The sequence below is a fragment of the Physeter macrocephalus genome, chromosome 5 (assembly GCF_002837175.3).
Source record: "Physeter macrocephalus isolate SW-GA chromosome 5, ASM283717v5, whole genome shotgun sequence".
Classification (NCBI taxonomy): Eukaryota; Metazoa; Chordata; class Mammalia; order Artiodactyla; family Physeteridae; genus Physeter; species Physeter macrocephalus.
Genome location: NC_041218.1, coordinates 7,367,496 through 7,393,429, shown reverse-complemented (window position 1 = coordinate 7,393,429; position 25,934 = coordinate 7,367,496). Strand labels below are relative to the sequence as shown.

Genomic DNA, 25,934 nt, shown 5'->3' with positions numbered 1-25,934 from the left:
CACGAACCCGCGTCCCCTGCATCGGCAGGCGGACTCTCAACCACTGCGCCACCAGGGAAGCCCGACATGTTTTTAAACACTCCCAGTTCCATACGTGTGCCGTGCTGTACCCTCCTGGTTCTTCTCTCTGCTTAGACATATTCCTTCTTTTTTCCCTATGTGTTAAACACCTTTATCTTTCAGTACCCTCAAGTGCCATTTCTTCCATGAAGGCTTTCTCGATCACCCCTTTGAAATAACAGCATGTTGGACTATTTACATGACATTCACACTCCGTGTATCATAGATGTCTGTGTAAATGTCTTCTACAGGGATGGCTTCATCCATCTTCATGGCCTCAGCTCAGCACTGTGCCTCGTACAGAATAGGGTCTCGGTCTCCTTATGTCTTAATTATACTCCTCACTGTTGCCAGCAGGATTCAGGGCAGCTTACGCGATACATAAAAGACAATAGGATAAATGAAACAGAGTAGCAAAATAAGGGTTGGAAACACAAACGAAGCTAAGTGTAGGATAGCACTCAGAGTGCATGCAGTGAAGTCTGGTCTCTCATTAGAGGTGGGTTACAAATTTGCCTCTGATGTTTTCCCTCAGTACAGAGAGCTTCCTGGAAAGGACAGTTGGTAGTACTGTGAAGTACAGTCAACTCCTTGATTGATAGTGATCTTAGGGAACGAGCCCATAGCTCAGAGGAATGACTTGATTGGCATTCAGAACTGACAGTACCTTTCCTAACGGCCCATCCTAAAGAGAACACCAGCTATGTGGAAAGTCATCCATGTAAGTACAAAGTAAATACTATATCAAGTCATTGGATGGCTGTATAAGTTCCCCTAACGCCACAATTTTATAGCAAAATAAAGTTCAGGAGAAGAGTCAATACAGACTTGTAAGTACTTGCTAGTGAATGCTTGACGATACAGTTGGTTCCATGTTGAATTTTTAATTAACGCACGATTCTACAGCAGTCTGGGTGCTATTGTTCTTCCCTACAAAGAAAGCTTCATAAATCAGGTATAGAGAATGTTTCATTACTCTGTCTTCAGGGCAGAAGTGGCAACAGATAAGCACAAAGTCCTCTTTGAAACCGTATCTTGATTTAGTGACCTCAGTCTAAGTGGAACTGAAATGTAATCCAACAAGAATGGGCTTGTAGACGCTTCGATGTCCCGCAGGGCTGTTGGTCTGACAGTGCGAGGTTGGGCTGCAGAGCCAGACTGGGGCACAAGTTGTGAATGTTTACTTGCAGCTCTGGAGGCAGTGGTGTACTGAGACGGAGAGGCGTTTCAGGAGCGGCCCAGGGCTGCCAGGGCGAGAGTGCTTGTTAGAGGGAGCAGTTAAAGCGGAGAGTTTTAAAAGCAGAAGTAAAATCGGGGAGCTCTGACGAGCATATTTTTCAGTATAAGGCAAAGGGGTGAGTCTGGGACCCCTTACGAGAAAGTTCCGTGGTTGGGATTGAGGACTCGCGTGTGTGTGAACTTAACCAGAACGAACAGTAACCCAGTGCTGGGTGCTGCTGGCAGATTGGGGTTCATTTATACAACCAAGATCCCCTTTCTCTTCTGGAGTAAAATGCTTAAATAACTTAGTCCTGACTCAACCTTTCTGTGGGTGGTAATAGAAGAAAATTATCCACGCAGAGCTAAACTTCAGCTCGGGAACCTTACATTTGGAGTGTGACCCGGCTTTGTGTGGTCAAGGGAGATGAAAAACATACCCATCGTATCTTTAAAGAGTGTGGAGAGGGCAGGATGAGAAAATCCTAGACTATTACAGCTATAGGCTATCCCTTAAAGCTGGATGATGGATTATGGCAGCTGATTTTACTATTTCTTATTTTGAATATGTTGACATTTTTCCATAATAAAACTTAAAAAAAAAAAAGCAAAACGAAAGAAATGTACTAATTTTGGTGCAGTCGATGTGGGAAAGGAGAAAGAGGAGGGAGCACGTTACAATTTTAATTACATAAAGAACTGATACTTGGTGACAGTGCAGATTGGTTCAGAAAGCACGCAGCTAAATTTGTGAATTCGTCTTCTGTCTTGCCATGAGATGAAGAGGATAACCATTTTCTCTGAAGGAAAAAATACACAAATGTCCATTTTTAGTCTATGATAACCAGGCTCTGAAAAGACTCACTGTATCCTTTGTGTATCCAGGAAACACCCTTCTCTCCTTCAACTGTAGGGAGAACTCCAGTCCTTTCACAAGGAGACCCATCGTGGAAGCCTCTTCCTGCCCAAATCTGACTTTATACCCCACGTTAAACTGAATTTTGGCTTCGTCTTTGCTGTGTTATCTGTACATCCTGAAGTGGCCCCTGCCTGGTTCAAGTCCAGTCAGATGCGACCCGTGAATTTCTCTGGCCGCCCACCCACCCGCTTCCCTTCTGTATACGCTGCGTCTGCTTCTGAACTAATGCATTTATTACTTTCTGAAACATCATTCTTTCACTTAGAGAAGACACAGTTTTTCTTGGCAAGTCTAACTTAGTTCCACTTTCAAGATTTAATATTTTCGCCTTTGATCACCCAGCACCTAAATCCAGTCAGTTAGAGCCTCAGCATTTACAGGGTAACCAACACCAAAGGGCTGACTGCAGGCACACCTGGGGTCCAGGGCAGGGTAGGGGGTGAGCGGGCACGAGGGGCCAGGGTCAAAAACGGGGACCCACACGGTCACGTAACTCAGGTCAGGGATTTGTAAACGTTTATCAGAGGCCGAAGGTCATGATCAGATTAAAGATGTGTTCATTATGCTCTGAGGCTCATAAGATAAGTAAAAATGACTGAAGCAGAAAGTAGCAGGTGGACAGAGGTTAAAATGGTGGGACTGGAGAGCACTGGTTCAATTGCTAAGTTTGTTTGTCTTGATATTTTAAACTTTAAACCATTCTCAGTCAGAAAAACTAGTGATTTCTGCTTATCTAAACAAAAGAGTTGAGGTGATGGAGTAAGAAAAGCCCATTAAAGGACTTCCCTGGCGGCGCAGGAATCCACCTGCCAATGCAGGGGACACGGGTTCGAGCCCTGGTCCGGGAAGATCCCACATGCCGCAGAGCAGCTAAGCCCGTGAGCCACAACTACTGAGCCTGCACTCTAGAGCCCGCGAGCCACAACTACTGAAGCCTGCGCGCCTAGAGCCCATGCTCCGCAACGAGAGAAGCCGCTGCAATGAGACGCCCGCGCACCGCAACTAGAGAAAGCCTGTGCAGCAACGAAGACCCAACGCTGCCAAAAATTAATTAATTAATTTAAGCCCATTAAGAAAATGTGAGGCTTAGAACACTGAATGGTATTTGAGGCCTCCCATTTCTCTCCCAGTTTCGGGAGGGGGCTGTTTGGTTTTTTTTTTTGGTTTGGGCTTTGGGGGTTTTTTGCTCATTAGTTAATATCAAAATTACTTTTAAACCCTGAGTGCACGTAGGCTGGCAGTTGTGGGGGGGGGGCACCTCAGAAAGTGCTGAGTGATGGGAAGCCGGGCTGGGGTTAAAGCTCCCACACGTAATCGGCAGAGCGTAGTTGGTGGTTTGGGATTGTTCTTTTTCTGAACCTTTTGCTTCTCTGTGTTTTGCCTGGAGATGATGCGACTCCAAAGGGGAAGTGCCAATGCTTACGGGGAAGAAGAGTTCCACTGACCCCAAGTGATGGCGCGGCGTGTCCTCGTCAGTTGACACACATTTCTTTCCCTTTCCTTCTTGAAGAGAAACAGCCCCGAGGTGGGGACGTCGGCCTCATGGGACAAGGCCCCGGGCAGGCTGTGCTGCCTCCGCCTGTCCCCTGCGAGGACAGGAAGGCCGGGTGCCGCCCGGGGCCCTGGAGGCCGCGCAGGCTGAGAGCGCGATGCACGTGCGTGAGGTGGAGGCCCCAGGCCTGTGGCCCCCGTATCCTCTCGAGGCAGAATTACAGTATTCCTTAGGGTCGGAAGCGACCCCGAGAAGTCTTGTGTGACGTGCGGCAGCTCCCCGTGAGGTACCGGCCTCAGTCCTCTGGGTGTGCCTCCCGCGCCTCCCTGCTGTAACGGAGGGCAGGGTGGGAGTCACGGCAGGCTCCTGAGGTGTGTTTCCTCGCTGTGAGACGGGCTTTTAGAATTCTCCTGTTAGCGGAAACATGTGGGATGAGAGGTAGTAATTCAGTTATGATTACGGTGGTTCCTGATTTGGCCGTTTCAGAGGGAGTTGGCGAAGTACGGGAGGCAGGGCGGGCGCGGTGTGGTGAGCCCTTGAGCTCCTGCCCGGCGAGGGGCGCGGCCCCGGGGGACAGCTCGCAGGGACGGTGAGCTCGCCTAACGGCGAAGCCTGGCCTGGCCTGGCCGCTCAGGGAGGTTCCCTGAAAGTACTGGAGCCCAGTAGAAGAGTTGGAGCTGCCTGGGCCAGGTGGGGGTCCTAGACAGAGCAGAGACCTGTCCTGGCCACCGAGAAGTCTGCTACGACAGGAAGAGGGGACAGGGCACAAGGTAAACCTGCGAGGGTGGGCCCGGGCTGGCCAGACCGTGGGAGACCTCGAAGGCCAGGCTGATGATACACCTTAATCCTAAGAGCAAGACGAAACCAGGAGAAGGGTTATAATAAAACCGGACACTGACAAGACCAGATTTTTTTTTTTTTTTTTCAAAATCGCTACCATGCAGAAAATGGATTAAAAAGAAGAGTTGCTTGTATACCAGTTGGGTTTGTTAGAGTGGTTCAGATGGAAATGACACGGCTGGTGATGGGGGGACACGGAAGGAATTAAGTACTTAGACTCCGTAATGGACGGAATTTGTGTTGGATGATGGTTGACGCGGGACGATGAATACGTGGGGTGGGTTTTCCTGTTCTTTGTAATTTTGAATAGATTTGACTCTTTTCTACAATAACACGTTGAAACAAAAGAAATGGAAAGAGAGAGGTCCAGGGAGCAGCAGGGCCAGGGAGGAGATGGGGCCGGCTCTGGCACACAGAGTTTGGGGATCCCTCCCGGCGTCCGCGGCAGGCTGTGTGAACCGAGTGGGGATGTCTGGCCTGGTCTGGAGAGGAATGTGACAGCCGTTGGCAGTAAAGACACCAATCACGTAGGAGTTGGATGAGACCCCTCGGGACCAGCCTGAGAGGTGTCCTGTTTCTTACATGCAGAGAGCCCTCGTGTACTATTGAGTAATCACGCCAGTTACTGACTACTTTTTTTTTAATTGGAGTATAATTGCTTTACGATGTTGTGTTAGTCTCTGCTGTACAGTGAAGTGAATCAGCTCTGTGTATACCTGTATCTCCTCCCGTTTGGACCTCCCTCACCCCCCCACCGCACCCCTCTAGGTCGTCACAGAGCACCGAGCTGAGCTTTCCTTTTTTTTTTTTTTTTTTTTTAACGTCAGAAATTCACATCCTCATGTTCTTGAAAAAACATGCATTTCATCCAGCTGATCTTTTCTCTCTCCTTACCTCTGTTGCTTGTCTAGCCCTGCGATCTGGTGCCCTCTGAAGAGACCATCATTTACCTCCTGGTTGCTAAATCACTCACCTTTTGAACGTCTTTTCTCTGTTTGGCACTGCTGACTGCTCCTTCCTTAAATTCTCTCCTCTGTTGTTATTCCTGTGGGTTCCCGTCTCCATCTGCCCTTGCCAGGTTCCAAGGTGGCTTCTCTCTGGATCTCAGATGCTAAATTCAAGTCTCCAGGGCTCAGTACCTTAGCGCACTCTTCCCTCAGTGGGTTCCGTTCACACCCTCACTTCTCACCAGCCAGGCTCCCGGCTGGGTCTTCTCGTACAGCAGAAGGAATCTGGAATTGGAGTCTGAAGACGTCTGTTCCCTTAGGGAAGAGCTGCCTTTCCATGGGGAATTCTGCTGGCCGTTTTGGGGACATTTATGTTTTTCCAAATCCTAAATCCGAGAAAAATGGGTCAAGAAATCAAGAAAACAGGGAAAAGCATTGTAGTTCTCCTGCAAACGTAATGGTCACCGTGGAGACTTTCCTGATTCAGAGGAGTCCATTGATGATGGTCCAGGGCAAGGAGAGGGGTGCTGATGGGGGGAGGCCAAGTTTCAGGTCGTCTCTGGGAGCCAGGATGAGGCAGAGGCACAGTGCCGTCCAGTGGGTCCGTCTTCCTTGTAGGTGATGCCCAGTCATAAATGTGTACGTGTCCCTCTCTGCTGCTAAGGGCGAGTCAGTCTTGCAAATAAAATAAAAACTAACCTGTTTATATACATAATATGCTTTACATCAATCCTGTGAGTGGTGTTCCAAGAAATAGCAAGTTTGGGAAGCAAATAAAGTCCTTAACTTGGCAGTTCTGATATGCGATTCTTTGTAATGCTCTTCACCTTTAATGTTCCTTTATTCAAATACTACACGATAATGTTTGCTGGCATTTTCCGGCGTGTAGATACTTGCTAGAGATTAAAGTTCTTTGTAAATACTTTAAAAGAACAAATGCAGAGAGAAACATAATTTGAATGATGTGAAATAATTTGACATGAAATAAGAAAGCGATCTGAATTGGCAAAAGCAATATCAATTTCAATGGCAAAACCAAAATTAAGCGGACAGTATTTTCATTGTTAGAAAAAAGAAATGAGCTTATATGAAGTACGCTGTGTGCCAACTGAGAGATGCTTTTGGGTGCAATCTTGTGAATAAGACCATTAATACAGAATGCAAGAAATTCTTCTACACCCAGAATAGTTGTCATGAAACTAAGAGCCGGATCATCTGATGGAGGAGTTAATGCTGTGTGTGTTCTAAGTTTTAGGATAGATCATTTTTAAACATTAAATATATGTGGAATTGGCTTTCAATATTTTAAGTGATTTTTATTTGGCAATTATTTTGTGTTAAATTCCTTTTTAATGTTTTATCGAATGTGTGTCAGGTAGAGGCCACTTTAAATGTCATTGAAATGATAATCTTGTTATCATTTGTTCGTACTAATAATAATCCTGGCATGTTTATTACATCTTTAACAGAAAACCTCTGCAACTCTTAGTGTAACCCTATCTATCACAGAAAAATGATTTACTCTTAATGGTTACTCATTATTATTTTAAAACAAGTCAGGTGTCACAAAAATGCAGATTAACTGGAACTGGGGGGAGTTCCGGTTTCTCGTTCCTGAATCCCGAGGAGAAACACCCGTCAGGAATTTGGAAACTCTGGCAAACCATTGAAGCCCCCCACCCCCCCCGCACCAGGCCTTGCGTTTGTGACGTGCTGGCCGCCGTGCCCTCGCCGCGCACCACGCGGGCTCAGCCTGTCTTCCCGACCTCTCACCCGGGCCCTTTCCTTCTCAAAGGCTCTCAGGAGTCAGGCTGCCCGTGTCCAGGCCTGACTGCCGCCGCTTAGGCCCTTGGCCGGATGGTTGCCTGTGGCTTTGTTGCTTGTCTGTGAGGAGGGGATGCGAGCAGCGCTGCCTCGCGGCAGGGTAGTGACGGCCCTCAGCGGGCTCGGCGCCGTCCGGTGCGCAGCAGGCTCTTCCTTCCGTCTCGCTCCAGAAGCCTCTCCTGTGGCCGACGTGCACATTTCATTTCCATCCTGTTGTTCCTTTGTCCAGAGACTCCCACTGGGCTACCCTGCCCATCCCACAGTGCTCTGCCCGTCTCCCGGGCCCTGGCCTTTCCCATCTCAGTTCTCTCTGTTTGTCCACGTGGGTCTTCTGATTTTCCTGGATGTACTAGTCTCACCCTTGCTGCCACATCTGACCCACCCCGGCCCCTCATCCACACTTCCTAGGACCTAAAAGCTATGTTATCCTTGCATTGCCTGCCCAGCTAAGTTCTAAATAACCGATAGACTGGTTTCCCCAGCCAAAACAAAGTCTAGAAGTTGAATTGTTAACAACAAAAATTGGCAAAGTAAAGCTATCGCTTTGAAAGTTTGTTTTCTGTCATCCCTTTGAGTTTTCAAATAATTTGAAAAATCACTGTCTTTCATACAGCTTGAAGTCAATATTTAATTTCGAGTGCAGAGAATATATTTTCTTTTATTATATCTATAAACATCATGTCCTACGTGTTTGGATGATGGAATGAAAACTGTTTCTTGATCTTACTTGTTAACATCTTTGAAGAAGTATCCAGACCTTTTGGAATGTTTTCTAGTAGCACGTTAGCGTGCAGTTTAGTCCCCAGAAACCAACTTGTGTGTCTGTTTTTCCCTCTACCCAAGGACCCCAAAATGTATGTACAGACAGTGTTGGATGTTCATAAAAAATACAACGCCCTAGTGATGTCAGCGTTCAACAACGATGCTGGGTTCGTGGCCGCACTGGACAAGGTGGGTGTGCTGGCCCGTGGCTCTCCTGGGGACAGTGGCGGGCACGCTGGCCTCTGACTGTGTTATCTGTGATCTGCAGGCTTGCGGTCGCTTCATAAACAACAACGCAGTTACCAAAATGGCTCAGTCATCCAGTAAATCCCCCGAGTTGCTGGCTCGATACTGTGACTCCTTGTTGAAGAAGAGGTACTAGTGACTTTGTGTTTTTTCTTAGTAAACCTGTTTAAAATCTCAGCCTCTAGATGAGGAGTTAAAATCTATATTACATTTTACGTATGTTAAATTGTAATTTTTGTACCTTTTGAGAAAATACTGTAAACCTAATACACCTTCTTTGTCTTCCAAAAAGGCACTTCATGTTACGTGTACTGTGCCCAGTTCATGTTTTTCTTACATCGCCGATGTCTATAATGGCGGGCGGTGTGCGCGTGACCCTTTAGCTAGACAGACTCCACTGGGCAGGTCCAGCTGGTGGTGACGAGGGTGGAGGTTACAGCAGAAAGTCACCATTTCTCTTCACTCCCTACTTGCTCTTTTCTACTGGCCTAGATTAATTTTTTTCCAGTTGAAAATCTGCAGTAGCTCCCACTGGCTGCTTTTTAAAACAGAAGACTCTCCACATACTATAGTGTTTTCATCAGTCTGCATACTTTTAACATTTATTTTCATTTAATGAGTTTGTTTTATTGCTGTTTCGTAGTCTTTATATTTTAACGATCTTATTTCTCAACTGGTAGTCTTCCTAATCAATGTATGTGTATTAAGCACTAGAGGCAACATAATCCAATATGGTTTTCTTCTCTGTGTTGTGTTTTTTGAAGTTCTCACTTAATATTTTGTGCATTTGTTTTGGTTTTCATCAGCATCTCTTTCGCTGAGAGGTAGCTTTTTTCAGTTTAGAAATGCTCGAGGCTTATTTTCCTATTCCAAATATCACACCAACAGATTTTGCAGTAGTTTTCCGTGCCCCCCAGTTATATTGGTTTAATATTAATAAATTGTATTTTAAGCAGCTCTCAAAGGCTCGCATAATCCCATTACAAAAAAGACTGAGAACACCTACACTACCAAGAAAAAGACTACAAACAAGTCTCACTTAGAAGAGAGTTGTGGGACTCTTAAGTAAAATGTTAGCAAACTAAATTTATCAGCAAACTAAAGACTAACTGTCCAGAACATAGAATAGCTTTCTAGGAATGAATGCAAGGATGGCTCAACAGTAGCAAATCTAATGTAGTTGACTTTATTAACCAAGAACTGTATGAACAACTATGTGGTCTTCTTGATTGACATGAGAAAACATTTGATAAGGTCAGTACCTATCTCTTTTAACTTTGCCGGAAAGTGATTTGCCCAAGGCCCAGTGCAAATTGAGTATTTGGCTTTTTTCCCCCTACTTATCACAATGCTTGTCTAATGTATAATTTAGCAATTCTAGTCAGATCCACTAATGTATTCATTTCAGGAGCGGGATGCCTCTTCTGACCTGATTTCATTTTTTAGGCTCTATAAAATGAAAGTTTTCAATATTTTAAATATGTAGGTACTCTCATAGGACTCCAGTTTGTTTGGCAGAATACATAGCTTCTTTTTTAGCCATTGTCTTTTTAGAAATTGTCTCATCAAGTCTCTTGATAGATTATTCTTTAGTTAAGGCTGCTGAAGCAGACAGAATGGCGGCTAGTTCCAAAAGTGCTGCTTTAATGAGCGCGTGTCAGTGACTAGACTCCAGTGGGCACTAAGTTAACCTCTTTCAGGAGAGACACAGCCCTGACCTCTCGGTGAGAAAAAGAGAGAGAATGGACCTTCAGAGCCAACTGTTCTTAAATAGGAGCCTGTCTGGTGGTTGGATCATTTTATATGAATTTATAGGGGTCTTGTTTATAAAGGACTCTTGGGATAAAAGCTTAAAATTTTTATTTACCCTGAAATCACCTTTCAATTAATATTTGCTCATAGAATAGAGTGAATGAATCAGTTGTTAAAGGACAAGCATCTATTTTGTAGACATAATGACAAACGGAAGGCAACACTTGAGAAGTGGTTTAAAAACCCCTTTCATTGTCTTTAATTATTAGGCCATTAAAAGGCTTTTTTTTTTTTTCAAAGTTAACTTAAAGCATATTGTAGAATGCAATTAGAAAAGTGAAGCTCATTTACTTACATTTAAATGGATTATCTTAAAGGAAAACTTGGTTCAGAACGTTCGGGGAAACTTTTAACAAGTATCTTCCGTTCAGTTTCATTGTGGATATTCTAAATGATTATATGGGAGAAAAGATGATGAAATAGAGACAGTATAAGATTGCCAAGTTGCCACAGGTAAGGAAAGCTAACTTTCCCTCTTCCACCTGTTAATCTGAAAAGAACTGAGCATTTGAATGTTCAGAACCACAATCTGATACGGTAGTTTGGCTAAGTGGTGCTTGTTTAGTAAATGTTTGCTGATTTGTTTTAAAACACTATGCCTTTTAAAAATTTTCAGTTCCAAGAACCCAGAAGAAGCAGAACTAGAAGACACGCTCAACCAAGTGGTAAGGTGCTGGATAGTTATGTCGTTATGTTGTAACCTTTTCTCTGACAAGTGGCTTTAAAGTTATTTCTATGAGCCATCTGGAATGTGGAAAGCAGTAGAATCATTTATTTTATTTTGAATCTATGATTTTACTCCCTATGTTGAGTCATTAATTTTAGCATTTGTACTTTCTTCATTAGTATTAAGTGTAGACCAACTTAATGTGATATAAGGGGTTGATGAAAATATTTAAAGATTACAGGACAGTATTTTTTTTTAACATTTTTTTTTTAAATTTATTAACTTATTTTTGGCCGCGTTGGGTCTTCGTTGCTGCACACACGCTTTCTCTTGTTGCGGTGATCGGGGGCTACTCTTCCTTGTGGTGCGTGGGCTTTCTCTAGTTGCGGCGAGTGGAGGCTACTCTTCGTTGCGGTGCGCGGGCTTCTCTTTGCGGTGGCCTCTCTTGTTGCGGAGCACAGGCTCTAGGCACGCGGGCTCAGTAGTTGTGGCACGCGGGCTCTAGAGCGCAGGCTCAGCAGTTGTGGCACATGGGCTTAGTTGCTCCGCGGCATGTGGGATCTTCCTGGACCAGAGCTCGAACGCGTGTCTCCTGCATTGGCATGCGGATTCTTAACCACTGCACCACCAAGGAAGCAGGACAGTATTTTTTGTCATTATAAATGTTGGCATACAGGGCCGGACAAGACAAAGCACACGTGTTGGTTTCTGGCCTGTGTTTGGTGACAGATTGTAAGTGCATTAAGTGTGCTCTCGTGGTGGCTTTCTAGATGGTGGTCTTCAAGTACATAGAGGACAAAGACGTGTTTCAGAAGTTCTATGCGAAAATGCTGGCCAAGAGGCTCGTCCATCAGAACAGTGCAAGTGATGATGCAGAAGCAAGCATGATCTCTAAGTTAAAGGTAAAGGTCGTCTTTTCCTGAGAACTTCCAGTTCTAAGTCGTTAAAGTTCGTAGTCTCTCCAGGTTATCAGTTGGGCAAAGCCATCAATCAGTGATAACACGGAGTCTCTGCAGCGTGAGCTCTGCTGCTCCGCTACCGAGAACCCACCACAGTTGGGATGAGCCCAGGTCTCCCCTCGTCAGGCCTCACGTGCTCTCCCGACCACCCCCGCCTGCCCAGCACACACACCCGGGGGCCCTTCTGTTCCAGCTGAGCCGTGCTCGAGGCCCAGCACCCGCTCCTGCACCTGCGGCCTCAGCTTTGCCCCCCGCCACCAAGAATTGCTCCGCATGGCGTGGCCCGTACTCATGTGCTGTTGGCCTTGAGCGGGCGGGGTGTTTTGTTTTTTTCTGGGCTTGGTTAACAATTAGTAACCCCACGTCTGCAGGAGGACAGAAAGCATCAGTGTTAGTTTGCTGTTGAGTATTTCTTTATTCAGCCGCCTCTGCACTTAGCCTGCATTTGTGTCAGTGCTTGCTAGCCTGTCAAATGCTGCTGTATGTTTTGCAGCATATTTCACTTTGACCGGAAGTTTTAGTTGCACGGGTATCTTGTTCAGCTCAGGCTGCCGTACCAAAATACCATAGACTGCGTGGCTTGAACAAGAGAAATTTATTCTCGGAGTTCTGGAGGGTGCCGGGAAGTCCAAGATCAAGGTCCCAGCCGGTTCAGTTTCTGGTGAGGGCTCTCTTCCCAGCTTGCCTGGGGCCGCCCGGCCACGTCCTCACGCGACAGGGAGCGGGGTCGGGGGCGCCTCTCCGTCCCTTCTCACGACCACACCAATCCCAACGTGGAGGAGGCCCGCCCTCTTGACCTTTTCTAAACTTAATTATCTCTCTGTGGCCCGACTTCCAAATGCCCTCAGCACAGGACTGGGGTAGGGGCACCGTTCAGTCTGTGGTAGTGGATGAGAGACACAGCAAACTGTGTCATCTTGGCGTTCGCCCGCGGCGTCGGAAATCCTTGCTCTTGGGGCCTGCGTGATAATTACTGTGTGTGTAAAGACGTAACCGTTCCATTTATAACTGTATAATTTTTGATAGTGTATGAATTTTAATCAGTGCACGTGTATACCCTGAGATACAGTTAAAGGTTACTAGCTGTAGTAATACAGTTAAGCATCTGTCATGTACTGTGATCCCCATCGGATTCCCTGTATACATTTATATTTCTATAGAAATTAATAAGGCAGTTATCTGGGTTCATTTCAGCAAGCTTGTGGTTTCGAGTATACCTCTAAACTTCAGCGGATGTTTCAAGACATTGGTGTAAGCAAAGATTTGAATGAGCAGTTCAAAAAGCACCTGACGAATTCAGAGCCTCTGGACTGTGAGTATCCCCGGGTTTCCGAGCTTCCTTTACATAAAGGCAGGGTTCTCGGAGGAGGTGGCGCTCTTTGTAGCTGGTGAGAGGAGACGGTGGATGCTTTATCAGAAATTCAGGGACAGGCAAACAGGAAGTCCTTCTCACAGGCACAGCCCACCGCATGACTTGTGTGGTGACAGGAGGTGACAGCCTTGGAAGCGTGCTGGCCTTTCCCGGAGGGCCGAGCCAGGCGGGTGGCTTGCGTCCAGGTCCTGAGCAGGTCCTGAGCCGTAGCCTCTCCTACCGGCTGGCGTGGCGGCCCCACCCCAGGCGTTTGCCATCTCGGGGCTCCAACGCACAGTTTAAGTTTCAGTGAATGTTTTTTAACCTTAGTTTAATTCCATTCTAGCCGTTTTTTAATGATAAGAAACTGAATTGGCTGCATAGATAACAGAGTCAAACGTGGCTGCGATTGCCGTTGGGCGTTGGGGCAGGCGGGTGCCCGGCCTCATTCGTGGAGGCCAGCTGGGCTCCTGCTGTGAGGTCTGCCTGCAGCAGGAGGTGGCAGGTGATGCTGACATCATCATGCGGTGATTTTATCTTTTTAAATGAAAAGCGAGGTTTGTACTTTTCCCAAATTGAAAGCACTGTTTCATTGTTAAACTTGACAGCTGTGCCAGCGGACTTGTTGTCAGCCATCTGCGATGATGACATCACTGTTAGACACAATGTATAGATTATATGTGTGTTAGATATATATAGTCCGTGTGCTATACACAGAGTAATCTGTGCTACACAGAACAATGAAGTCGGTTTCCTTTGGGGTTCTCGTCGTCTTGAGTTTGGGGCTCTCGTGCCATCCATGCCTGGTGGCCTCAGGTGTGCCCCAGGGGGACTGAGGTTATTCATGGCAGAAAACTAAAGCAGGTGCAGCCAGACAGGCACACGACGTTGTAATTCTGCGTTAGAAGAGAAATGAAAAACTCACTCTTTGGAGGAGGGAATTTCTGGCTCTTCTTCCCTTTACTAAATTTAATTGAATAAAACAATTTAATTGAAATTAAATGTGTTCAATCCTTAGTTTTATATTAAAGCAGGATTTTTCATTCAGTATGCTTTCTTTTAATAAAAAGCAATCCATGTTTATCTGAAATGGTGGCACTTTTCAGTTTATAAGGCTAATTAAATGTATTCCTGAATTTTTCCCCACTCCCCCAGTGGATTTCAGTATTCAAGTTCTGAGTTCTGGATCGTGGCCCTTTCAGCAGTCTTGTACGTTTGCCTTGCCGTCGGAGGTAAGGATGACTGTATCGTCTGTTCGTTCCCTTAGTGTTGAGCAAAGGTGAAAAGGGGCAGCCTCCACCATTATACTCGTGCTGTCTGCAGAAGGCCTTCCTGCTAGTCGGCCATGTGGCATTAAACTGGGTGGTGCTGAGGCGCCGCGAGCCCTGGGCGAGGCAGGAGATCCAGAGGAGGGCCACCTCTGTTCCAGCTCAACAGCGTGTTCATTTACATGGTCATTTACTCTCGAAAGTAGAACCTGACACTTCTGTGACGAACATCGTGATGATACCTACTTGTCTGGAGCTAAAAGCTTTTTGATTGTACCTTCAAATGCTTTAAATCAACGTGCTTTTGCAAGAGAGTAAACGCTTGATATTTGTATTTTCCTGTTATATAAGCATTTTGCCCTGTAAACTTGGACCAGTGTTTTTTATTTAGAGATGTTGACTGTAGAATATGGTGAGATACATGTTCCACAAATGCTCTTCCCCCTCTGTCTCCAGCTGGAACGGAGTTACCAGCGATTCACGGCGTTTTACGCCAGCCGACACAGTGGCAGAAAATTGACATGGTTGTATCAGCTGTCAAAAGGAGAATTAGTAACAAACTGCTTCAAAAACAGATACACTTTGCAGGTGAGATCACCTTTTTATTTTGGATTTTTTTTTTTAAGTATAAATGAAGACAAGACAAGTTACAGAAATTTCGTGATTCACGCAACAAAATCTGGAGTCAGGCTTCTGGCAGAATAATATCGTGGTTAAACAGCTTGGATTTGAAGAGTCAGAGGAGCTGAGTTCTTACTCTCTGTGGCTAAAGGAGAAGTTACTTAACGACACCAAGCCTCACTTTCCTCCTCCACAAAAGAGCGGGCGGGTGTCAGTGCTTCGACTCTGTGTGGTGTGAAAAATAAGTGAAATCATGTATTTAATAAGTGTTGGGTACAGCTCCTGCCTGACACACACTAAGTGGTCAGATGGTAGCTTAAAAAGCTGGAGTTTCATGAATTTAATTACGGTAATAGATAGCTCTTTCCCTTTGACGGGGCAGTTTCACATTAACAACGACCCTGGGCGCTCACTGCGGAGCCGAGTGCTGTGTGATAATAACTGGAACGTAAGTTCCCATTTTATATCTGGGAAACTGAGGGTCAGGCAAATCTAAGTGACTTCCTCTGGCTCCTGGCTGATAACGCAGCAGAGATGAAATGGCAGTTAAGGTCTTTTCCCTTAAAGAATCCACCTTGAAGCGGGTTTCACTAGCGTGCTTGTACAGACAATTGTAAATCTATTGTTAAGTGTTAAGGAACTTCTGGCTGCAGTCTGCAGACTCGGTCTGCTCATTCATTGAAACTTTTAATAGTTCTACCCTGATAAAATTAAATGTTTGATATTCTGTTACACCAGGTCCACAGGTCTTCGTCCACTCGAATGTGGGTTTCTCTACAACTGACCCTTGAGCAGTGCGGGGGGTTAGGGGCACCCGTCCTCCATGCAGTTGAAAACGTGCACATAACTTAGAGTTGGCACCCTGTGTCCACAGTTCCCCTGTATCCACGCTTCCCTTGCATTTGGATTCAGCCAACCTCGGGTCTGTAGCACTGTCCTGTTTACTACAGGAAAAACAAAATCCGCGTATAAGTGGACCCGCACAGTTCAAACCTGTGTGTCAAGGGTCAGTTGTACGATTGGAACTTTTTCTTTATTCCCAAGTATTCTTCTTCCCACAGAAGAATCTGTGAGTTCATACTTCAGTACCTAAAATCTCAGTGCCCCTTTTTTGATCAGTGGACATTCTATAAACTTTACTGAGATAATTTACGTAAAAAGACACCCATCGAAGTGTACAGTTGGAGTTACGACAAATGTGGACGCCTGTGGGGCTGCCACCAAGCTGTGGATCATTTATTAGAGGCTCGTTTTGATCTGGGTCACTGCCATCGGAGATGAGAGGCCCCTGCTCATCTCGGGAGAGACCTCAGAGCTGTCAGTCCGGCCCTTGCCCCCCGCCCCCCGCCCCCCGGGTCATTTTCCTGGTGGCATCTTGAAGTCTGTCAGAGGCACCCGCCCAGGCCACGCTGTCACTGCTGCTTCTGCTCTCGTTGACCAAGGTTTTGCCTGGACAAGCGCTGCTGCCCGTGACCCTGTAGTTGTTGCCGTGGGTTACGGAAGAGGGGAAGGGAGGAGGGGTTCCCGTGGGGGGTGTGGGACGGCGCCCGGGGCCCCCCCGGCAAGGAGCACCCTCCCTCAGCGGCGTCATCCCTGCGCGGCTTGAGGAATTAAAACCGGCACGTGCTGCTGGGCACACGGTTTGCTAAAAACACCTCAGAGCAGTTGTGGTTTGCTTTAAACCGTTTAAACTTTACATAGTGAAGCACTTAGGATAAAAAAAAACCCCAAACACCCAAGTATCAGCTCAGCGTGCAGGTTCCTCTGTCAGTGGTGTACCAGACACAGTTCTCTTCAGTATTTGTGCAAAAGCAAATTTAAAGATTGATGCTCAGTGCCTCTGTCTACCCTGGCTGAGTGTCTCTGTGTTTATCTATGTAAAATGAGTGTGGCTGCATATATGGTGTGTACACTTAACCCTTGAACCGCACGAGCTTGAACCTCACGGGCTGACTCTTAGGCGGGTTTTTTCCGTAGTAAACACTACACAGCCCGGATCCACGGTTGGTTGAATCTGGATATGAAACCTCAGATGGGGAGGAAGCACATGTGCACAGGGCCGCTCGTAAGTGACACTTGGACGCTCAGCTGCTCAGGGTCGGCGCCCCTGGCCCAGCCCCGCTCCGAGTCATCCAAGGGTCGGCTGTACTTATATAGACAAAGCATTTGGAAGAAAGTTCAGAATCACTCGAATGTTTGGAAAAGGTGGAGAATGACGTCTTTCCGGAAAATGTGGCATCGTGGTGGAATTATGACACTGTGTATTCCCTTTTAGATCTGCTTTGGTTTTTCGCATCTGTTTGGAGAATTGGTTTCATAAGTAGGTTCTTCATGCTGAGGCTCTGTATTCTGGGAGTTGTCCACGCATTTAGATTTTGCCTCTCTTTCTTTCATGTGGGGACCCGAAGGCATCTACATTCCAGATGGCCATCCTGCTCCAGTACAACACAGAAGACGCTTACGCCGTGCAGCAGCTGACAGACAGCACCCAGATCAAAATGGTATTCCTACCGTCAGCCTCTTTGTTGTGGGAAGGTGTGGGAGGAGGATATGGGGGGGTCTTCTTCGATTTGAAATGGATATCTGTCTTATGAATATGAATATGCTCTTATTCCAGGGCTCGATGCACGATTTTTTTTAAATACTAATTTTTAAACTCAATGTAACATATACCTACACACACACGCCCGTGCGCACACACGTACACGTGATATGCTTTTCTCTCGTTCATTTAGCTTGTTCTTAACGCTCTTTCCAGCTAAGCTTTTTCTTACTAAACTTAAATTTTCACTTAATGTTACTCTTCCTATTAATCATTTTTTATTGAGCTCTATTTCACATAACATAAAATTCACCATTTTAAAGTATACAGCTCAGTGGTTTTTCACAGGGTTGTATAACCACCGCCACTATCCAATTCCAGAACATTTCCATCACCTTCAGAAGAAGCCCAATACCCACTAGCAAAAGCTACCCTTTACCTGTCCTCTCCCCAGCCCCCATGACCATTAATCTACTCTTCTCTCTCCCTCCCTCCCTCCCTCCCTCCCTCCCTCCCCCTCCCTCCCTCCCTCCCTCCCTCCCTCCCTCCCTCCCTCTCTCTCTCTCTCTCTCTCTCTCTCTCTCTCTCTCGATTTGCCTGCTCTGGACATGTCATATAAATGGAATCATATGACATGTGGCTTTTTGTGTCTGCCTTCTTTCACTCAGCGTAATGTTTTCAGGGCTTATCCATGTGGGAGCACGTATCTGTATTTCATCCTCTTTTTATGGCCAAAATATGTTCCAGTGTATGGATGGACCACCTTATGTCTATCCATTCATCATTTGATGGACATTTGGGTCGTTTCCACCTTTCAAGTCTTTGTATGAACATATTCTCAATTCTCAGCAGAATTGCTGATTCATGATAACTCACATTTATCTCTTGAAGGAACTGCCAGACTGTTCCGCAGTGGCTACACCAGCTTGTGTTATCACCAGTAATGTATGAGGGTCCACTTTCTCCACATCCTTGTCAACATTTGTTGTTATCCATTTTTTTTTAATTATACGCATCCTAGTGGATGTGAAGTAGTGCCGCATTGTGATTATTTGCATTTCCCTAACAACTAATGATGTTTATGCCCATTTTTAATTGGGTTATTTGTCTTTTTTTGTTGAGTTGTAAGACTTCTTCATATATTCTGCCTAGTAGACCCTTTTCAGAGACATGATTTACAAATATTTTCTCTCGTTCTCTGGGTTTTCATTTTCTTTATCACACGCATCGTTTTAATTTTGATGAAGTCCACTTTATTTTTCTTCTGTTGATTGTGCTTTTGGTGTCATATCTAAGGAACCATTACCTAATCCAAGGTCAGAGATTATTCTTTCCCTGTTTTTTCTTTTTATTGAAGTATAGCTGACTTTATTTATATATATATATATAAATATATAAACTTATTTATTCATTTTTGGCTGCATTGGGTCTTCGTTGCTGTGTGCGGGCTTTTCTCTAGTTGCAGCTAGTGGGGGCTACTCTTCATTGTGGTGTGCGGGCTTCTCATTGCAGTGGCTTACGGGTTCTCAACCACTGCGCCACCCGGGAAGCCCTGACTTTTTATTGAAGTATAATTGAAGTATAAATTAATACGTTAGCTTCAGATGTACAGCATAGTGATTGGATATTTTTGTACATGTTTTTTCCCTGTTGGTTCGTACTAGCAACCTGTCAAAATCAATTGGCCATAGATGTATGGGTTTCTTTCTGGATTCTCAGTTCTTTTCCACTGATCTAAATGTCTTTTCTTATGCCAGTACCACATTGTCTTGGTTACTGTTGTTTTGTAGTAAGTTTTGGAATTGAGACATCCAACTTCGTTCTTTTTCAAGATTGTGTTGGCTATTCTGGGTCCATATAAGTTTCAGAATCAGCTTGTCCGTTTCTGCAAAAAAGGCAGTTGGAATTGTGAAGGGGATTGTATTAAATCTGTAGATTGCTTTGGAAGGAGAATTGCCATCCTAACAATGTCAAGTCTTCTGTGAACATGGATGTCTTTCCGTTTATTCAGATTGTCTTTTATTCTTTTTAAACTGTGTCTCATATTGATAGTTTTCATTACGCAAGCCTTTACACTTCTTTGGTTAAATTTATTCCTAAGTATTAAGTTTGATGCTATTGTTAATGGAATTGTTTGTTCATTGCTGGTGTGTAGAAATACAATTACGTATTGAACTTGTATCCAACCTTGCTGAACTCATTTATTCTAATACTTTTTGTGTGGATTCTTTAGGGCTTTTTAAATATGTGATCATGTCATCTGCAGATGCAGGTAGTTTTACTACTTACTTTTCCTATTTGAATGCCTTTTATTTATTTTTTTGCCTGATTGCTCTGGATAGAATTCGCAGTACATTGTTGAATAGAAGTGGTAAGAACGGGCATCCTTGTCTTGTTCCTGATCTTGGGGGAAGCCTTACAGTCACGTAAGTTTTTCTTAGATGCTGTTTACTAGACTGAAGAAATTCCCTTCTATTCCTAGTTTTTTGTTTTGTTTCGTTTCGTTTTGGTTTTAGTGTTTTTATTATGAAAGAGTGTTGGATTCTGTTGAAATGCTTTTTCTACTCCATTGAGATAATAACTGTGCTTTTTGTCTACTAATATGGTGCGTAATGTTGATTTTTTTTTTTTTTTAATGTTAAATCACCCTTGCATTCTTGGGATAAATACCACTTGGTCATGGTATGTAATGCTTTTTATATGCTGCTGGAATTTATGTTTGCTGGAATTCTCTTGAGGATTTTTCCGTCTTTATTCATAGGAAGTTGGTCCGCCATTTTCTTTTGACGATCTTGGCTGGTTTTGGCGTCGGGCTAGTCCTGTCCTCTCCTAGAATGTGAATTACGAAAGTCATTTATTTTTGAGTCCCGCTTCAAGTTAGTCCCGAATACATTCTCAGTTTCTAATAACAAAACTAATCTGCTTCTCTGTGCGTAGGAGCGCTCTTTGTTCCTCACTCCTCACCAGAAGGGGGAGGCTTCAGTTAGGGTGGAGGCTTGGGTCTCCCCCAGACCGTGGTGTGGGGCTCTGCCCTTGGGAACCCGCTTTTCGGAGCCGAGTGGTCCCTCGCCTTACTGTGTGCTCTGTCTCCCCGCCAGCCCCTCAGGCAGCTTTTAGTGCAGAGCCGGCTCCCCACGGGGGGCTGCCCCCTCCCCTGCCCTCCACAGTTGGAGTCAGTTTGGCTCAGGAAGGCGGCCTCTGCATCCATGCCCCGGCCGTGGCCGGCCGCGTCCTCATGCTGCTCTGGACTCTGGGCCAGTCGCCACGCTAGAGGCCTCTCCAGCTCTCCTGGACCAGGATGGGCTTCCCTTACGCGGGGGGCGGCCCTCTCTGTCTGTCCAGGGGAGGGGAGGGGCTGCGTTTGTGAGCGGCCTGGTGACTGTCCGATTCCATGGCGTCGGGAAGCCGTGGAGCTAAAGGAGAGCTGAGAAGCGGTTGACCACCCGCTCTCCCGGGGAGGAAGCGGCCCAGAGGCCACACGGCGGGCTTCGAGTTCACCAGAGGTGGGTCAGCAGCAGGGTGGCCTGCGCCACCCCCATCCTGTTTGTGAACAGATGGTGGCGTTCTCCGTGTCCAGGCCCGTGACGCTCCCCGCTCATTCTTGTGCGGTGATCAGTGCCCAAGATGCACTGTCAGGCATCTAAGAAGATTTAGTCAAAGAAATCAGTTATGCACGATTTCTAGTATTTGTGGTAGAATTGTCAGTTTTAATACTGGGTGATCGAGAGCAGAAAGGGGTTGATTTCACTTTTAGGAGTAGGTTTTGGGGACCCTCTAAGAGGCACCATCCCTCTTTTTCCTCGGGCATATTCTACTTCAGTGACTATTATTTTTCCATGGAAGAATGGACTGTGGGACTGGGGCTGTGGTTCTTATTACAAAGAAAAATGCATTTTCTCTCTTCTCTTTAATTGCAGGACATTTTGGCACAAGTCCTACAGATTTTGTTGAAGTCGAAGTTGCTGGTATGTGTGTGTACTTTTTATGTCAAGCTAGAAGAAAGCCCTTTCCCGAGATGGCGTAGTAACGGTTGTTTTCTTACAGGTCTTGGAGGACGAGAGTGCAAACGTTGATGAGGTGGAATTGAAGCCAGACACCTCGATAAAACTGTATCTTGGTTATAAAAAGTAAGGGACTCCAACACGCAGACGGCGCTAGGCTGTCCACTTCTCTATCCCCTGAGCCCCAGTGCAGTTACCGCTGTCACCTCAGAGGGGGGCTGTGAGCACGGTGCCAGGCCTGGCAGGCCTTTGACAGGGGCCTCTGACCCATCCTGGGTGGGTCTCCGTTTGACTCTGTTTCAGTTTGGGGGTTCTTCTTCTATTGGCAAATAAGTCTCCTTAAATGGCTTGCCTAGAAAGTTTGGACCTCTGTGTCCCAGTGTCTTGATTTTATTTCACTTGACAGAGTTTGGGAGAGCAGGTTAAGGAACTGAATTTCCTGCAGTACAGACGTGGTGCTGCTGGCGGAGCAGGAACCCACCCTGCGGAGTACCCAGGGGCCTTTCCGGGACATGGCTGTGGCAGGGAAGCGGGAGGTGGCCCATCACGCGCTCCGCCTGCTGTCCGGGGGGCAGAGCACCCCTTAAAGATTGAAAACAGAAGCCTTTACCGCGTGCCTTTTAAAACGGTAGTGATTGCTTTCCTCGATTTTCTTGACAGTAAGAAATTAAGGGTTAACATCAATGTGCCAATGAAAACAGAACAGAAGCAGGAACAAGAAACCACACACAAAAACATCGAGGAAGATCGCAAGCTACTGATCCAGGTGACACTGGGTGCCTGTCCCCTCTCGTGGGAGGTGGCCGCCGCAGCTGGGGTGGCGCTTCCTCTGGGCTGTGTTCCCTGTGACTTGGGAATGGTGGCCAGGATGATGGATGGTTCTGGATGGAGTAGATGGAATAATCGATGAAATAGATGAGAGCAAATACACGTGGTGAGTTACTAAGTTGGGAGGGAGGGAAAGTTGTTTAGTGCAGGGTCAGGCGGCTTCCGTGGCTTCGAAGACTGAACTCTTTCTCATTTTAGAAGTGTTTTCTACTTTGGTCAAATTGCTAAAGTTGCTGCTCATAAGACCAAAACCTTTTAATGTTTGTTGTGTTAGCACTGAAACTTAAGTAGATAGAGTTGGCCCCCTGCCCACTCTGACCCGCGGTGTGTTTGTTACCTGTTAGGAAATCGTAGCCCTCTGCATATTTGGCAGCCTTGTTGCTAGTTCTTCCTAATTACTACGGGTAAGTTCTTATAACTCTGGTTAAACAGATTTGTTTTTCTTTCCTTGGTCACATAGGCGGCTATTGTGAGAATTATGAAAATGAGGAAGGTTCTAAAGCACCAGCAGTTACTTGGAGAAGTACTGACCCAGCTGTCCTCAAGGTTCAAGCCTCGGGTCCCAGTAATTAAGGTACGAGAATTACATAGCAGAAGCATTCAGATTACATTTCAGAAGCCTAAAGAGGTAACCAAACTAGGTTGATTGCTGTGTCGCGAAGAAGGAACTTGGCTTAGTCATGTGTAATAGGTTTCTGCAAAAGAAAGTAGGATGAATTTTTCAACTTTTTATGGAAGCACATACACAGAGAAGGGCAAAATCCTCAGCATGCAGCTTGCTGACCTTGGCAAAGCGAACGGCCGCCCCAGACGAGAGCGAGCCCCGCGCCCCGGGAGCCTCCCGCCCCCTCCGGCCGGTAGCCACGCCCTGGCGTCACCACCATTGCGCGTGTCCTACGCCGCTGGAAAGCGCTTTGCCGCCTTGAACTCTGCCCAGAGGGCCTGAGAGTCCCGCCCTTCCGTGTCTGCCGAGCCCGCCGGGCCCGCCGGGGAGGCGGTCTCCGTGGATGTGGCTCGTGGCTCCGGGTCCCCTGGGTGGCCCGCGGCCCCTGGACGCTGACTCGCGGCTCGTTTCTGGTTGCGGTCGTTTCAGAAACTGGGCGGCAGGTACCGCGGGGCGGGTGCGGCTGGAGGGACGGGAGCCGCGGGGGCGGCGTCTCAGCTGCTCGGAAGGCAGACTCGGTGCCCAAGGGATGGGGTGGGGGGGGTCCATCTCTGTTCCGACCCTGAACGCGTTTTTCTTTCCCTTTCACTACCTCTTCCTCTTCTACGAATGGCGCCCAGAAATGCATTGACATTCTGATCGAGAAAGAGTATTTGGAGCGAGTGGATGGTGAAAAGGACACCTACAGTTACCTGGCCTAACCCTCCTGGAGGGGTCTGACCGCGGCGCAGCCCCTCGTCCCGCGGGAAGGATGGAGACGAGGCGGCGGCGGCGGCGCCTCGCGGACCTCCTGCTGGGCCCGAGGCCCAGGCTCCCATCGCGGGCTCAGGGCGATGAGAACTGCTCAGGATCGCCACACTTCACGTCTGTAAATACGGACACCGACGCCATTTAAGCTAATTTAAGACCAGAGGGGATGGAACCTTCCTCGCTGAGGGCTGCATGCTTCTGCATCCGAATCAACCCATTGGCCACGTGAATGACAGCGGCCGGCCGGGCGGCCCTTCGGAGGCCGGCAGCGCCTGGAGAGCAGGTCTGAATGGACCCCCACGTGTAATCCGCTATGAAAAACCATTTGTATAGTGTGTTTCATTTTTTAATGTGTGAAAATAAAGAAAATTAAAGGATTTCTGTACAAGTCGCGTTTGGTTTTGTTTTAAGTTTTGCTAATTTCTATATGTAAATAAAAGACATAATGATTGTGCAAACGGGTATTCCCAGTGTCTTCCTGAGGCCCCGGGGCCGCCCTCCTGAGACTGGCCTTCGTGAGCTCTTAACCATCTTAGGCCCTCTGTCGTCTTTTTCTCCTCGACGCTTGTGCTCAGCCCCGCGATTTCCTCCGGCGACTGAACGGCAGCGCCAGGCCTCAGCGCCTCCCACGGCGTCTCTGCGGACACTTGCAAGGCTGGACGGCGTCATCCCCGCCCCTCCCGCGGGAAGAGCGGCCCCTGTTCCCGGGCGCTGGTCACAAGTGCGGCTTGGGGACCGTGTCTCCCACCAGCGCCTCCCTCCTGCTTCCTTCCGACCGGTTGTTCGAAGGACAGTCACTCCTCGTCCGCGGTCCTGGGGTTGGCGATGTACCGCTGTCACTCAGCCCCCGGCGGTCCCTTCCCGGCCCGAGGACAGAGGAACGGGAGACGGGAGCAGAGGCCCCGGGGAAGGCTCGATCTCGGGGCTTCGTGGTCCCCATAAACCACAGGCGGCTCCCGTGACGTGAGACGTGAACATGCTTGTCAACACCTCTCCGGTCCCTACCTGCCCGGAGGCCAGGTTCCAAGAGCAGGGCCAGAGGAAGACGCCAAAGCTAAGTCCTTACAGTTTCTTGGACCAATCTGGCACCTAACGGGTTAGTTTTAAAAAATTAAAAGTTAAACAGGTTATTAAAAGAAGTAGTAATAGGCTAAGCACTTGTGTAATGGTGTCCACTCTTTATTTTTTTTTCTAGCACACTCTGCTTTTTCAAACAATCTTATAAAGGATTCCCAATGTATGAACCAGGCAAAGAGCAGTGCCACCACCCTAGGGGACCGTCCCTCCCCCCAGATCCTGCGGTGCCCTGGGGCTCCGAGGACGACCTAACTGCCCGCGAGTCCTGGCTGGGACCACAGCTCTGCTTCTCTTGTCAACAGTCCATCCGCCCCCGCGACTAACGTGCTGTAAGTAACCACCACGGAGCCAGTTGCCGAGCTCGTGTCTGAGTCTCATCGAGAGTGGGAAGGTAAATTTTAATGAGATTTTGCTGCTGTCTCTTGAGCTCCTCCAGGATGAAGAGTGCCTTTGGTAAGACCTAGGACATCTGTGAGCAAAGGCGGACTGACGGTAGGTGATCGGGTGGTTCCCTCCCATCCTCAGATTCAGTACCTGTACCTGCCCCCCCTCACACTTGGTGACTGTCCTGTTTAATGGGCGTGGAATAAAAAGCAGCTCAAGACTTTGTGCCTCTATTCCCTAAACCATATCCTAACCTAACAAGGATGGCCGGGGCCTCCAACGATAAGCCACGAGAATTGAGTTTCCTGCATTTTTCAGGGTAGCTTCAATAGTAAGTATCTTCCGAATCTACTTAGGGACAGACGCCCAGGCCTTCTGAAAGCCGTCTGGTGCACAGTTGCTGCAGGAAGTCCACGCCCTAGGGGAGGGATGGTGGACGGCAGCCCTGGCAGAACCCACGGGAGTTGGTCGGTTGAAGGAAAACCACGTACCAGGCTATCACTGTGGTACCGCGGTCTGAGGGAACCATTTCCTCTCGCCTGGGAGGGGAGCAGGCAAGGGGGGGCCCACTGCCAGGAGCCTCTCTCTCCTGGGCTGGGCTCTTGGGCCTCATGTCTGCGTTAATGCGAACTGCCAGGCGGTTACCCGTCAGTGCCTTTGTGAGAAGCAGCCAGGGACACCAAAGTACTAGGCCTAAGTAAC

The 25,934-nt window shown here is 47.2% G+C and overlaps 1 protein-coding gene across 1 annotated transcript in view; it reads left to right on the top strand.

The window, feature by feature from the left end:
* CUL1 (cullin 1) overlaps positions 1–24,164 on the top strand; it is a 110,420-nt gene extending 86,256 nt beyond the window's left edge. Inside the window, 14 exon segments of the mRNA XM_055084772.1 lie at positions 8,144–8,251; positions 8,331–8,437; positions 10,737–10,785; positions 11,558–11,689; positions 12,941–13,058; positions 14,253–14,329; positions 14,822–14,953; positions 17,395–17,487; positions 21,446–21,469; positions 21,472–21,501; positions 21,582–21,655; positions 22,190–22,295; positions 22,818–22,931; positions 23,642–24,164. Of these exon segments, the coding sequence (XP_054940747.1) occupies positions 8,144–8,251; positions 8,331–8,437; positions 10,737–10,785; positions 11,558–11,689; positions 12,941–13,058; positions 14,253–14,329; positions 14,822–14,953; positions 17,395–17,487; positions 21,446–21,469; positions 21,472–21,501; positions 21,582–21,655; positions 22,190–22,295; positions 22,818–22,931; positions 23,642–23,722 (1,245 nt within the window). The 3' untranslated portion in view covers positions 23,723–24,164.
* The last annotated feature ends 1,770 nt before the right edge of the window (positions 24,165–25,934 follow it).